This window comes from Gymnoscopelus braueri (assembly GCF_963280865.1).
Source record: "Gymnoscopelus braueri genome assembly, chromosome: 16".
NCBI lineage: Eukaryota > Metazoa > Chordata > Actinopteri > Myctophiformes > Myctophidae > Gymnoscopelus > Gymnoscopelus braueri.
In genome coordinates this window covers 46,752,843-46,768,920 of record NC_137616.1, presented here as the reverse complement: position 1 = coordinate 46,768,920, position 16,078 = coordinate 46,752,843, and the positions used below count along the sequence as shown (strand labels likewise).

Here is a 16,078-nt window from a genome sequence, read left to right as displayed (position 1 = left end):
AATTATTTGAAAACTTTAGCTACTAGTTACTTTGTAGATTTTGATTATCATTACAAGACACTTGTATACATTTGAAAACTTGTGAAATGGGACATTCTGCACAATGAATACTTTCTACTTTTTTTTACATTTTGATGCCAATACTTTTACTCAAAACAATTTTGAATTCTGGACTTTACTTGTCAAAGAGTATCTCTACATTGCAGCATTGATACTTTAACTTAACATTTGAGTACTTTTTCCACCACCACTGCAACGGCTGTGAGAGAGAGAGAGAGAGAGAGAGAGAGAGAGAGAGAGAGAGAGAGAGAGAGAGAGAGAGAGAGAGAGAGAGAGAGAGAGAGAGACACACACAGAGCGAGAGAGAGAGAGAGAGAGAGAGAGAGGTGACTAGAGAGAGAGAGAGAGAGAGGTAGAGAGGGTAGAGAGAGAGTGAGAGAGACAGAGGTGACTAGAGAGAGAGAGAGAGAGAGAGAGAGAGAGAGAGAGAGAGAGAGACGCCTGTCAGAGACAGACGTCCATAAGAAACACCGTCGCTCCACCTTTTTGTCTCTATAGGAAGCAAACAAAACGCCATTTGTTTTCTCAAAGGAAACCAGCTGCGACTTATTTATTCATTGTTTTGTGTTTTTATTGTAATTCGGACAGTTATTATTCCTGTTGATATTATTTATAATAAACGGAGTAAAGCCTGGATAATCCTGAACGCTGAGGACTTTTTAAACGCCATTTAGACGTTTTATTTTCTTATTATTGCCGTTGTTATTATTTTTTGTTGAATTCAGACAGTTATTAGGCTACTTTTTATTATTATTATCACCGTCAACGGCATAAAAAAAAACGCGACTACCTTGTTACCACTCTGGACGATTTTAATAATTATAATAATAATAATTATAATAATAATAATTTTAATAATAGCTCAAATTCATAGAGCGCTTTTCTAAAGAACCCAAAGTCACTTTGCATCAGGAGGACTTTAAGGAACCAACTTTAATGGGAGAGGTTTTTTACACTGTTTATAAAGTTTATACCAATGATGTCCTCCTGTGTGCGCGCGGTGCTGTGGGCGTGCGCGCTGCTGTGCGCTCTCTGCGTCAGAGGACAGCAGGAGCAGCAGGGGTCCTGTTCTGGGTCTGATGGGGGCTTCAAGGTAGGGACGATGGGACCAGTGGTGGGGAAAAGTACTCAAATGTAATTTGCTTGAGTAAAAGTATCAATACTGCAATGTGGAAATGCTCTGTTACCAGTAAAAGTCCAGAATTCAGCATGTTCTTGAGTATAAGTACAAAAGTATTGGCATCAAAATGTACTTAAAGTATCAAAAGTAAACGCGCTCATTATGCAGAATGTCCCATTACCCAGTTTTCAAATGTATAACAATCTTTTGAAAATGCGACGCATTGTGAGCTTGTAGATCTGCTATTTTCAAATGGCCAAAATGTGTACTGTATATAGGGCTGAAGTGGTTAATGTATGTGTCTTGTTATATTAATCAAAATCTACAAAGTAACTAGTAGGTACTAACTAAAGTTTTCAAATAATTGTACCGGAGTAAAGGTATAATATGCACCTCTGAGATGTAGTGGAGTAGAAGTAAAAGTATTGGGAATTGGAAATACTCAAGTGACCACATGGAGACTTGAATTCATGAATATTTTTGTGTTTTTGACGCATTCCTAAGCCAATAATTTGATGACCAGCGGACCGGTAGGAGATACAAAGGAGACTCTTTGTGTATCCTACCGGAACCGCTGCCGGTCATCAAATTATCAAATTATTGTCTTAGGAATGCGTCAAAAACAAAAAGTCTCCATGGGGTGACTAATCCATAGAAAATAAGTCATTTTGGGGGTGAACTATCCCTTTAAGTTTTAAGCATATTTTGACTATCGCGAAAAAAAAAATCATAATTATTTTTGTCATTTCCATACGGTCCCATCCCTATAGGAGGCTCAGCAGAACTTCGTCCTGGACACAGAGGACGCAGTGAGGTCCGGAGCCTCGTACCTGAGCTCCCCGCCGGTACGCTTGGTTCAGGAGTGTGTGAGCGCCTGCTGTCAGGACCCCCGCTGCAACCTGGCCCTGGTGGAGACCACCAACCACACAGCTGGCGAGACCACCAGCAGCCACCACACCTGTTTCCTGTTCGACTGCGTGCACCAGCAGAGATACGCCTGCCGCTTTGTCAACAAAGCGGGCTTCGTCAACTACATCCTGCGGTCCGTCTATGAGAAGTACCTGAAGGGACCACCCGAGGGCCTGTCTGGTGAGGATGGATGAACTAATGAATGAATGAACACATGGGTGTATGCACAGTGGTGGAAAGTAATTAAGTACATTTACTTAACTACTGTACCTAACCCATTAAGACCTGAGGCCGATTAAAAAAATGTTTTCTAAATCCTAACGCTTTAAAAAATAAATACACATTCAAAGATTTGCACACATTTTCACGATTTTACAAAAATAGCAGATCTACAAGCTCTCTATCTGCTATTTTTGAATAGCCAAAGCAATCTTAAAATGACACAGATGCGTCCCCGGTCTTAATGGGTTTTTAAGTAAAACATTTGTGTACTTTTTCCACCACTGTGTACGTGGATGAATGGATGAATGCTGTATCCTGCAGTCCGTCTGTGAGAAATACCTGAAGGGATCCGAGGGACTGTCTGGTAAGGATGAATGGGTTTTAACTCTTGAGAGTGTAACAAACAGTTAACCAAATGGACCCGTAGGCGTCCATTTGGTTACATTAATGTGTAAACTCTCTGAGTTACAAATGGGTAAAGTGCTTTAGCTAGTAATTCATTTACACTGATGGAGCCAAATTGACATCACTTCATTTAAACATGCTATTCAACATTTCACCGGCATAAACTTGAACATATATATATGTTACAGGTAAATTGGCATTCCAGGTAAATTGGAAAAGAAGCGCTTGTTTTCACCGCCCCCCTCCCCCCCAGGCAATTCTGTAGAATCAACGCTAGAGGGCAATGCAAGCCAGACATGAGCCCCACACCACGCACGCATGCACACGCGCACAAACGAGCTCGCACACATGCATGCGTGCACACACACGCGCACGCGCGCGCGCGCGCGCGCACACACACACACACACACACACACACACACACACACACACACACACACACACAGCCATATTCCACGCAGTTGAAGCACAAGCGGGCGAGGGGGCGGTGCTGGCGGGCTATGTTAGTGCAGTGAGTGGCAGTTGGGGCAAACGCAGTCCCCACAACATCATTTACGATTCTGTGCCTATCGGTACATAACTCGGACGGCGCTTTAGTCGACTAGTCGGCGCGCCTCCGTCATGGTCCAAAACTATACTTTATCGGTGAAAAAAAGTAGTCCGCGGTTCTTTGATATAGTAATGTCCCAAGCGGGAGTCAAACCCAGACTCCCAGTGGTAGTGGATGGGGAGTCCAATGAATATCGAAGTGCGCCACTGAGGCTGGTGCTTCCATTTCCTGGTTGCTATGTTCTTCTTGTCGTCCTCGCATCAAAGCCTCGCCTCGCAGCCCCGCGCCTAAAAACAAGCGCTCCACTTCCAATTTACCTGGAATGCCAATTTACCTGTGACATATATATATGTTTTTGTTGAACAGTCCTACTATTGTGCAAAAGCTATGATCATCATAGTCATGTCTTTGCAATTGTGCACGTGACACGCTGATCGACAGACTGCAGTCAAAGACGGGTTGTACTGGTCAGCTCCCAGTATTAGACAGTGGTTGTACTGGTCAGCTCCCAGTACAACAGTATTAGACTGTGGTTGTACTGGTCAGCTCCCAGTACAACAGTATCAGACAGTGGTTGTGCTGGTCAGCTCCCAGTACAACAGTATCAGACAGTGGTTGTACTGGTCAGCTCCCAGTACAACAGTATCAGACAGTGTTTGTACTGGTCAGCTCCCAGTACAACAGTATCAGACAGTGGTTGTACCAGTCAGCTCCCAGTACAACAGTATCAGACTGTGGTTGTACCGGTCAGCTCCCAGTACAACAGTATCAGACTGTGTATGTACCGGTCAGCTCCCAGTACAACAGTATCAGACTGTGGTTGTACCGGTCAGCTCCCAGTACAACAGTATCAGACTGTGGTTGTACCGGTCAGCTCCCAGTACAACAGTATATTAGACTGTGGTTGTACCGGTCAGCTCCCAGTACAACAGTATATTAGACTGTGGTTGTACCGGTCAGCTCCCAGTACAACAGTATCAGACTGTGGTTGTACTCGTCAGCTCCCAGTACAATATCTCTAACTGGTGTCCAGCCAGTTACAATATCCAGACCATTTTTTTACGATGTCACAGGTTCAAGACCGGGCTTGTTGTCATCCTATCATCATAGCAACCATTCTGTCCTTAATAATAATAAAAGTCAAAGTTTGGTCCATGGACCTCCATGGGTCCTTGAGGGGGTTCCAGGGGGTCCCCAGCTAATTGTTGATTGTTAGGAACCAAACGGACCTTTACAGAATATGTAACTCTGAGAGAGTACACATGGAACCAAATGGACCCTTACATGTCTGTAACTCTGAGAGCGTACAAATGGAATCAAATAAGAAAGTGAAGCACTGTCATAAATGAGATGACGTCTTTGCAAAGCCACCCTGCTTCCATCTTTACCCACAAGTAGGAGGTGCTGAATGTGCTGTTTTCCACCTCCAGGGCGTCGCCAAATTTCCGGAAAATTTCCAAAGGTTTCCACAAGGAAGTTAAGCTCAGGAATTTCAGGAATTTAGGAAATGTCCCCAATTTCTTTTTCTTTTGGGGTGGGGGTAATGGGGGGGGGGGGGGTTAATGTAGGTATGTATGGATGGTAAGTATGTCCATTTAACCACTTTCAACTTGGAATCCTTGTTTTGGGCATGTAGGAAAAACTAGAAAAAGGACTGGAGAGAAAACACGTCTACAAAATCACATGGTGCAACACGTCATCATGAGGTGACGTGTGGAGATCTTGCAGATCGGCTATTTTCTCTACTTTGGCGGATTAACGTTTTAGTAACTACATTAACCCATTAAGACCTGTAACGCATCTGTGTCATTTTTAGATTGAGCTAAAAAGCATTATTTTACACTTTGGCTATTCAAAAATAGCAGATCTACAAGCTCATAGCACGGCACCGAGTGCCGCGCTATGAGCTTGAAATCTGCTATTTTTTGGAAAATGCGTGAAAGTCTTGGAATATATATATATTTTTAAAGCAAACATTTTTTACTCAAATCTTTGCTTCTGGGACCCCCTGGAACACAATATTTTGAGATGGGGGTCCGCGGCCAAATACATATAATTTTGGGGGTCCTTGACATGAAAAAGATTAAGCACCACTGACATAGAAACATACGTCTTTCAGAAAACTGTTGGGAATTAGGAGACAACGGTGTCAAAGGCCTTTGACACCGTTAATCACCCAATTATGATCAATAAGCTCAAAGCAATAGGTTTTGATGATACGTCGGTGAGCTGGATGAGATCCTACCTGGAAGGGAGGGAGCAAGTGGTGGAAGTAAACGGCACCCAGTCCCCTCCCCTCCCAGTGACTTGTGGTCCGCAAGGAAGTATACTAGGACCTTTACTGTTCCTGATATATGTGAACGATATGTCTTCAGCTTGCGACTGCAAACTGTTCCTGTTCGCAGATGACTCGGCTCTGCTAGTCTCGGACAGGGACAGGCTGCAGGTTGAGAAAACTCTCAGCTCTGAACTCAACAAGATCTGCATCTGGCTCTCCGACAACAAACTTTCATTACACCTGGGTAAAACTGAATCCATCCTCTTTGGGTCCAGTCCTAACCTTAGCAAGGCAGAGAGTTTCACGATCAAAGTGGGTAATGATGTCATCAAAAGAAAGGATGAAATTACCTACCTGGGTTCCATCTTGGAGGCAAACCTCTCCGGTAACAAAAACGCCGAAAGAGCGATCAAAAAGGTCAACCAAACAACACGCTATTTGTGGAGGATTGATCGTCTAGTCAATAAGAATACTCTGAAGATTCTTGCAGGGGCCCTCATACAAGGTCATTATGATTATGCATGCACTTCATGGTATCACAACACCTCCAAGGCCTTAAAAACAAGGCTCCAAACATCCCAAAACAAACTTGTAAGGCTACTTCTTGGCCTCAATCACAAAACCCATCTAACCCCTGCTCATTTTGCTAGGATTGGATGGCTTAGGGTTGAGGACAGAGTACAGCAACTTGCTATGATGTCTTCAAGATACACCACAACATTGGGATCCCCCTGTATTTGTCAAAATACTTCCAAAATGTTAATGAAGTCCATGATCATAACACCAGAGGCAACTCCACAAATCATGTTCAACCCAGATTTGGCTCAAGAAAGGGAATGAACTCGTTCTCATGCTATTCATCAAAAATGTGGAATGCCCGACCAAAAGGAGTAAAGGAGTGTAAAACCCCACTCACTTTCAAAACTGCCCTAAAGATACACCTTCAGGAGGCTGCAATTCAAAAATGGCCCCTGTCCAAGTCCTAACCTACCCCATGTCCTAACCTAACCTACCCCCCCCCCCTCTCTTTCTTCTTTTGTACATATTTTTCACTCTTCATACCAGTAACCTGTAAACTGATTGTATGACATTCTGTATAGTAGTGTGTGTATCTGTCTGTCTCTTATATGTCATCATGATTTGTGTGCATGGGGTTCTCATCTTAAACAAGCTCAGTGCTTAATGAGTTTTCCAGTTTAGTAGACCTTGTATTGTGAATTTTTACTTCCATGTACTGTTATGTACTGTCATGTACTGTTCTCATGTCTTACTAAATAAAGTACATCAATCAATCAATCAGTCTAGATACTAGAATGTGTAAATTGGGGGATACGTGGAGACAATGACACAACTAAAGTGTTTGTAGAGTATCTGTGCTGTGCCAAGTGGGCCGGCCAGCCACATTTAAGATGCAAATGTGTGTGTGTGTGTGTGTGTGTGTGTGTGTGTGTGTGTGTGTGTGTGTGTGTGTGTGTGTGTGTGTGTGTGTGTGTGTGTGTGTGTGTGTGTGTGTGTGTGTGTGTGTGTCAAGCTCCGCCCCGTAGCAGCCTCATGTAAGACAATAAAAGCTTGACCGTCAGTTCAGATCAAACACACAACTCACAGTGAGGGAGAACAGACTGTCTTTCCACAGCTACAGGAGGCTCTATCTTCACTTACACACCTCCTCCACCAGGGGGCGAAAGGCACTAAGAAGGCAACAGTGCCTGGATCCTTCAATGCGCATGTGTGAAACACGTTAACCCGGAAGCTCCTGCGTGTTGTGATCGCGGTGAAAAACGTCTCGTAATGGAGGTGAAAACCGTGTCATAAAGGAGGTGAAAACCGTGTCATAAAGGAGGTGAAAATCGTTCCATAAAGGAGGTGAAAACCGTCTCATAAAGGAGGTGAAAACCGTCTCATAATGGAGGTAAAAACAATGGAGTCTGTACGGCTGAAGATAAATGAACATATGACGTCGGTGGGAGAGGATATATTGTGTGTTTTGGACAAACAGCAGCGTGGTGCTGATGTTTGTTGTGTGAAGCTTGTCAGAGTGTTTGTGTTGGAGCGCCTCAGTGCGGCTGCAGAGTTCATGTGCAACCTCTTCCAGAGAGAGATAGAGACACTAGAAACTGCTGGAGAAACAAAACAAACTGCTGGACATTGATTTTGATATGGACATCGATCTACACACTGCAGGTATGTCTGTTACACACACAACATCAAACTACACACTGTATGTCTGTTACACACACAACATCAAACTACACACTGTATGTCTGTTACACACACAACATCAAACTACACACTGCAGGTGTGACACAGTGTTTGCATGGTGAGGTGTTGTTAGGTTGTAGATCTGTTTTTGGGGATCATTGCTTGTAGATCAATAGACCGGCCAGTAGGCTCCGTTTTGATGACTGAGATTAACTCCTCGTCCCACTTCTGTGACACACACACACACACACACACACACACACACACACACACACACACACACACACAGTAATTGAATCCAATTGATCTAAATCTGTCTCCACGATGAAGAATCTTAATTCATGTGGTCACATGCAGTGGTGAGCTGTGGATTTTTGAGCTAGGGGGGCTCTATTTTATGACGTCACATGCACGCGCACGCACATGCATGTATACATAGCCGATCAGCTCAGTGCTAGTTGAAATACTGTATTCAACATGTGATTTTAATGTAATTATATTTCTTATTATTTAGTTGCATTGTTAATTTGTTGTTTTTATTTTTGTTTCAATTAATTAATTATATTTTCCTTTTAGTTTTATATAAAAGCCCTTTACATAGATTCACCCACACATAAGTACTTAAAATAATCAGTCAACTTGTCTTTACTTGAATTACTTTTTTTAAGACTTACATTGCTTTCAAAACAGTGTTTTTTAAAACAAGTAAAAAATAAAAAATACCCTTTTGCTACTCACCAAAACAAAGACGGTTTTATGGAGTTGAAAGCCTACTCTACTAAATGGGAACACTGTGAGCCCCCACCTCACGTCTAAAATACACTTTTTGGCCAGAAAATTAAATATTTCACCGGAATTAAAACCTGTTTTTGGTTACTCCACAGTGCCCTCTACAGATCTGGTCAATGAAATTTTCCTATTGACCAAATTCTTCCTTCCGGTGAAATATTTTATTTTCTGGCCAAAAAGTGTATTTTAGACATGAGGTGGGGGCTCAGAGTGTTCCCACTTAGTAGAATAGGCTTTCAACTCCATTAAACCGTCTTTGTTTTGGTGAGTACCAAAAGTGTATTTTTTATTTTTACTACAGACGAGAGGCTGTGCTACCGCGGTGCGAGGGGAAAGCATCGAAAGTACCATAGCGTTAAGGAGAACTCCTTCTAACGCTGTGGACCAGAGCTAGACAGGGATAACTTTGTGAGTGTCTGGTAGGCTACAGCTCTTGTGTCCTCTGCTAAGCGATTAACCCTTTCACACTCCCTGGCTTTTCTCGAGTAGCCTAATGTTATGCAAAGCAGCCAGGTTGAGGCCATTGTTTAAGGTGTTAAAGACGGCTCGCCGCTGACGGTGCGTGCTCGCACGTGCATGTGGAGTTCCCAGCCCCCATAGTAGCTTCAGAGCTAAGGGGTCGCCGACCCCCTGAGCACCCCCTACAGCTCACCCCTGGTTCACATGTAGTCAGAGATCATCATTGGAGCCACACCGTTCCCATGTGAATCCTGATATCTACATGATTCTCACTGTTCTATTATAGCAGCTGTGTTTCCTTTTTTGCATATCGTTGCTGTCGGGCAGAAACCTTGCATCTCCATATTTTAACCCTGTTTTTTGGGGGGTAACTTAATGCCATAATTCATCATACTACAGTGTCACACAAAAGTACCAAAAATTGCCGATCTACAAGCTTTTGATCCGCTAATTCTATAATCATAAATATGTATAGTCTCCATATATAGTATCTTAGTCCTCATTCATGTCACATCAAAGTCCTAATTAATAAAGTCCTTATTTATGTCACATCAAAGTCCTAATTATGAAACTCCTTATTCATGTCACATCATAGTCCTTATTAATAAAGTCCTTATTTATATCACATCAAAGTCCTTATTATTAAAGTGCATATTTTATTCCTTCATTCCAGACCAGTGTGTGGAGTCCAGTCTGCAGGTGAAGATCAGTTCTCCAGCCAGGACTGTTTCTATTAAACAGGAACCTGAAGACCACCTTAAACAGGAACCTGAAGACCACCTGGATCTCAGTAAGTTTTAAGCACTCTCTGTTGATTTATTTTCATCTCATCTCATAAAGGTGAGGGTGTAAATATTTTTTCGATTTGATGTTTGATGCAACGATGCAACCTGTTGTAAAGTTGTACAGGATAGGTATGTACTGTCTTATTTACTGGTGGTTTAAACCTGTTGTAAAGTTGTACAGGATAGGTATGTACTGTTTTTTTTTGTTTTGTTTTAAACAACGGCCACTATTTGCAGCACAGATTGCATTCAGCGCACCATTAAATAAAATATTTGTAAGATATGGGCAAAGAGCAATCTTGTTGATACTTTTTCCTGCCACAACTGGTCACTGAGATAATGCAGTGGAGTTACGAGATTCAAACCTTTTATAGAGTCTTGTTGTATATTTTTCCTAGACTTCCTGCATCTACTTGTGTGTAAAGAGGAGATTTCACCTGAAGAGGAGCAGAGCCCCAATCTGGTTCAGGAGGAACCAGAACCTCCACAGATTAAAGAAGAACAGGAGGAGTTACCGGAAAGACAAGAAGAGGCTGGTGGGTCAACGTTGACATTACTAGCAGTGAAAAGTGAAGATGATGATGAAAACAGAGAGACCAGCACCTCAACTGAACACATGAAAACACAAGCTGATGTAGAGGACTGTGGAACATCAGAACCAACTAGTGATGGCCAGCTCCTCTCTTCACACTGTTCTGAATCAGACACTGAAGACAGTGATGAGTGGTCGGAGACTAGGGGAGATCAGTCAGCTATAAACACACTGAAATCACACAAGAAACAGAATGTGGGAGAACAGCGCAAGCTGTCCCAGGACCTGAAATCATTGAAACAAACTCACTTCATGATGAGTCTCACAGGGAAGAGAAGTTTTAGTTGTACAGAATGTGGCAAAATGTTTACTAGAAAAGGAAATCTGAAGATTCACACAATGAGTCACACAGGCGAAAAGCCCTTTTCTTGTGCAGTTTGTGGCAAAGGATGTAGTCAAAGTGGTGAGCTAAAAGCACACATGAGGACTCATACAGGCGAAAAGCCCCTTTCTTGTGCAGTTTGTGGCAAAGGATGTAGTCAAAGTGGTGAGCTAAAAACACACATGAGGACTCATACAGGTGAAAAGCCCTTTTCTTGTACAGAGTGTGGTAAAGGCTTTGCTCACAAGGGTGATCTAAAAATACACATGAGGACTCATACAGGCGAAAAGCCCTATACTTGTACAGTTTGTGGCAAAGGATGTAGTCAAAGTGGTGATCTAAAAACACACATGAAGACTCATACAGGTGAAAAGCCCTTTTCTTGTACAGTATGTGGTAAAGGCTGTGTTCACATGGGTAATCTAAAAACACACATGAAGACTCATACAGGTGAAAAGCCCTTTTCTTGTACAGTATGTGGTAAAGGCTCTGCTCTGAAAAGTGACCTAAAAAAACACATGATGACTCATACAGGTGAAAAGCCATTTTCTTGTACAGTTTGTGGCAAAGGATGTAGTCAAAGTGGTGATCTAAAAATACACATGAGGACTCATACAGGTGAAAAGCCCTTTTCTTGTACAGAGTGTGGTAAAGGCTTTGCTCACAAGGGTGATCTAAAAATACACATGAGGACTCATACAGGCGAAAAGCCCTATACTTGTACAGTTTGTGGCAAAGGATGTAGTCAAAGTGGTGATCTAAAAACACACATGAAGACTCATACAGGTGAAAAGCCCTTTTCTTGTACAGTATGTGGTAAAGGCTGTGTTCACATGGGTAATCTAAAAACACACATGAAGACTCATACAGGTGAAAAGCCCTTTTCTTGTACAGTATGTGGTAAAGGCTCTGCTCTGAAAAGTGACCTAAAAAAACACATGATGACTCATACAGGTGAAAAGCCATTTTCTTGTACAGTTTGTGGCAAAGGATGTAGTCAAAGTGGTGATCTAAAAATACACATGAGGACTCATACAGGTGAAAAGCCCTTTTCTTGTACAGAGTGTGGTAAAGGCTTTGCTCACAAGGGTGATCTAAAAATACACATGAGGACTCATACAGGCGAAAAGCCCTATACTTGTACAGTTTGTGGCAAAGGATGTAGTCAAAGTGGTGATCTAAAAAGACACATGAGGACTCATACAGGGGGAATGCCTTTAGTTTGAGACATAATGATCATTCAGTCTAATCCAGGATGACAATGACAAGGATACTTAACACATTGACTGCCAGAGTTTATTCATAATGTACTCACCCCTGTGCCAGCAATTTGCGTGTTTTTTATTTTTTTTGTTTTGTAATTTTTCATTCAAATAAATTCTCTGATTGTGGTGTCAAGCACGTACGACAGTTCCACCAGTAGAGAGCAGCAAATCCACACATTGATCACCTCGCTCGCCCCCTCCCAAACAGGCCCACGTCATATCCTGTCATTCACCGGATGTTATGTTTACGATAATCCCTGACCCGCTGATCGGCCTGAAAACGATGTGATACACGAAGACGATGACTGTTAGTCACCCGAACCAAAGAAAATAGAAGTTGAGCTGTCCGTTCGTTTTTTTCCCTATTCTGGACGAAAATGACTGGAGAAAAACAATGTGACCCGGAAAGATTTTATTTTTTTACATCGTTCCGGGTGAGTGTGACGTAAGTGGAAAACGAAAGTGCTGATGAGAAATAAACACAGCCGTGCGATCACAGATTAAACTAGAAAAAGTGCTCCTCGGAGCACAGGTCTCCGCCAGGTCAGGTATGTTATTCTGGCCTCCTGGTGGCGCTATAATAGGCCAATGTGAAAAGGGTGCCATTTATTCTTAGGTCTTTCACGGCAGTCAAACACTGCATTCATGATTTGAGGCATTTTGTTCCAAAAATGTGTTTTGCTAAATTAGACCTGCTGGTGGCGCTATAACAGGCCAATGTAAAAAGGGTGGCATTTCTTCCTTGGCCTAGTGGGAAGGTGCGTGTGAAAATTCACGGAAATCGCAAGCTGCGTGCATAGTTTGAGGCTTTTTGTTCAAAACGGACCAATCTTGCAAACTTTGGAAGGCAACCATAGGCAATGAGGATGGAATATGGGAAATCTGACAGATTCGTGTTGATCACATGACTATAGAGATACTGTGTACCGATTTGCATGACGTTTGGATAAAATCTGTAGGAGTAATGTAAAAAAATGGGTTTTGCACAAATCGGCCTCCTGGTGGCGCTATAACAGGCCCATGTGAAAAGATTGGGGCAGAGATTCTGAATTGGCATCCAGGAAGTGTGTGTGCAAAGTTTCGGAGCGACCGGGCCAACGGTGCCGGAGATTAGCTGCTAACACACAGACAGGACGGACACACGGACACACGGACACACACACAGACGGACGGACAGGGGGCAAAACATATTCTCTCGCCATGCCTTTCGGCCTGGCGGAGACAACAATGAAAATTCAAAAGAACGCATCAATGCGTTCTTTTGAATGCTGGCACTCAAGCGATGGATTTGAAAGAACGCATCGATGCGATCTTGGCAATCAATGTGTTAAGCAGAGGAATATCATAATCTGACAATATCAACATGATTGAATAAAATAAACATTAATAGTTTATTTTGATGTTTTTTTTGTTTTATCTTGTGTATGGATCTTATTTTCTATTCAACATGATGGAATGTCTTATTTTTTAAATGTATTTATCTTCATAGCATTATTCCCTCCAGCTCATTTACTTACTCAGTTACTGGTAGTACAATATTCTTCATTACATTAAGAGTAATCCCCCCCCCCCCCTGTTATTGTTCACAAGGTGGGTCAGAATAATTATTAATGGAAAGGATCTTTGCATTCTATGTTCAGATTGATGTTTATAATAATTTTCTAATATTATATTACGATATTATTATTGTATTTAATTAAATATTTTTGTTGTAGTTATTTTTACTTTTTTGCTTATTTGTTTGATGTCCACCCTGTTATTTCTTGTCCACCCTGTGATCAGTCCACCCTGTTATGGTGCAAAACATACTAGGGTGGACAATAACGACTGTTTTTTTAATCACAATTCATTGGATTGAAATTACACTATGCCTTAATAAAAATGCGTGCTTTATTAGATAATTATTTTTAATTACTTTATAAAAATGCATTAGCATGGCAAAGGAAGGGACATCTGATATTATAATAATTGTGCTATAAATGTGATATAATTGTCCTGTGTCCTGTTTTTTTTTTTTACTAGGCTGAAATGGCACATAATGGTAGGAATGACCCTAACAAACTAAATCATATTATGAATGAATCACTTTTTGTTTCAATTCATGCAATTTTATTGACATTTTTATGCATAGGGACATCCCTGTGTGGCCCTGTAAATAACATACATTAAATAAATGTAGTAACTTTGAGTCCCCCTGTTCAAGACCCCTGTCATACAATATTGTAGAGTACAGATTATAAAACGATCTCATATTTGTTCCCACTGTATGGGAGGAAACTGTTGCCAACAAGATAAAAACAAAGAGAGAAGTAGAGTATGACTCAGATACAGAAGTGGTTACATTTGACCCTCCACTTCATGTTGAAATGTCTTGTCCAGTAGATCACATGGAGTTGTTTGGTTGTCACCACCTTTTGAGGGCACAAAGGTCAAATGCCAGGACAAGAAAACAATGATTTTAACTCCACAGAAATAATTTAAATTTTAAGGGTTAAGGATGATTTTTGTTAATCCGGGTAAGCATCTATGTCATTTTAGATTTTAGCTAGAGCCAATAATTTGATGACCGGCAGCGGTTCCGTTAGGAGACACAAATAGTCTCCTTTGTGTCTCCTATCGGAACCGCTGCCTACCAGTCCACTGCTCATCAAATTATTGGCTTAGGAATGCGACAAAAACAAGCAAATATCCATGAATTCAAGTCTCCATGGGGTGACTAATCGATAGAAAAAAAAACTTTCTGGGGTGAAGCCTCCAAAGTTAAGGTGACAGACATAGAAAGACAAAGAAAATAAAAATGATACACAAATAGGCCTGAATAATGATATATAATGATAATGATATTAATAATCCATACTATATACACATCGGCTGATCTACAAACTCACAATGCATCAGAATGCAACACGTTGTGAGCTTACAGATCTATTTTAAAGTAGATGTTATATCAATATCAAAACAAAATCTTGTATGGGGGTCCCTGGCAAAAAACAGATGGGGGTCTGGTACCAAATACCCCATTATTATTATAATTATTAAATACGACACCAACGCTAAAAAAGGAATAGCAGATTTATATATATTTAAGGTCACAACGTGTCACATGTACATTAGACATAATATTACTATAACTGTCACTTCTGCACTCAATTATTATATTAAGTGTTGGTCTAAAAGATGTTTTCACTATAGTATGTTCTCTGTGTGTGTGTGTGTGTGTGTGTGTGTGTGTGTGTGTGTGTGTGTGTGTGTGTGTGTGTGTGTGTGTGTGTGTGTGTGTGTGTGTGTGTGTGTGTGTGTGTGTGTGTGCTCTAACAGTCTAATGGAAGAAGCGAAGCACTTCTCTTCTCTTCTGATCTTCACAGCTTGAGAGTCAGCAGCTGCACCCTGGTTTAAAAGCTGTTACACTTTACAATACACACTGTATGATGTCTGACAATATAAAACATTTACTATAAACACTGTATGATGTCTGACAATATAAACATTTACTATACACACTGTATAATGTCTGACAATATAAAACATTTACAATACACACTGTATGATGTCTGACAATATAAAACATTTACTATACACACTGTATAATGTCTGACAATATAAACATTTACTATAAACACTGTATGATGCGACACTTCGCCACTAGATGGAGATATTGATCTACTGCTGCCTTGGCCATGTGTTAACACTTGTGGTAATCTCTCAAGAACAGATCCATACATTTTTTAGGTACTGTCTGTCTGTGTTTGTAAACGTTTATTTTATAGATATCATATATGTCAGTGGTTCTCAAACTTTTTCATGTCAAGGACCCCCAAATTGACACTTATTAGCCCGCGGACCCCCATTTGAAAAGATAAGCCAGGGACTCTCAACCATTTTAATTTCAAGGACCCCCAGTTTGACATGCATTAGGGCTACAGACCCTCATTTAATGGCATCTCTATCTCTGGGACCCCAATTCATATTGTAAAATCAATGCTAATTTAACTCTGAGAGTGTACAAATGGAACCAAATGGACCCGTCACCCGTTAGGGTTCATTTGGTTCCATTTGTACCCTCTCAGAGTTACAGACCGATAAGGGTCCAATTGGTTCCATGTGTACACTCTCAGAGTTACAG

The 16,078-nt window shown here is 41.3% G+C and overlaps 1 protein-coding gene across 1 annotated transcript; it reads left to right on the top strand.

Moving 5' to 3' along the window:
* The first annotated feature begins 514 nt into the window (after positions 1 to 514).
* Positions 515 to 15,390, top strand: LOC308103528 (kunitz-type protease inhibitor 1-like). The gene is made up of 3 exons (XM_080453533.1): positions 515 to 1,153; positions 1,951 to 2,269; positions 15,274 to 15,390. The coding sequence occupies exons 1-3, from the start codon at positions 1,037 to 1,039 to the stop codon at positions 15,276 to 15,278; spliced, it is 441 nt and encodes a 146-aa protein (XP_080309659.1). The 5' UTR covers positions 515 to 1,036; the 3' UTR covers positions 15,279 to 15,390.
* The last annotated feature ends 688 nt before the right edge of the window (positions 15,391 to 16,078 follow it).

What these genes read in the sequence shown, in the direction of transcription:
- LOC308103528 (XM_080453533.1), top strand. Translation starts at nt 1,037, where the DNA reads ATGATGTCCTCCTGTGTGCGCGCGGTGCTGTGGGCGTGCGCGCTGCTG. An exon ending in GGTCTGATGGGGGCTTCAAG is followed by an intron (nt 1,154 to 1,950) that starts GTAGGGACGATG and finishes CCATCCCTATAG; the next exon opens with GAGGCTCAGCAGAACTTCGT.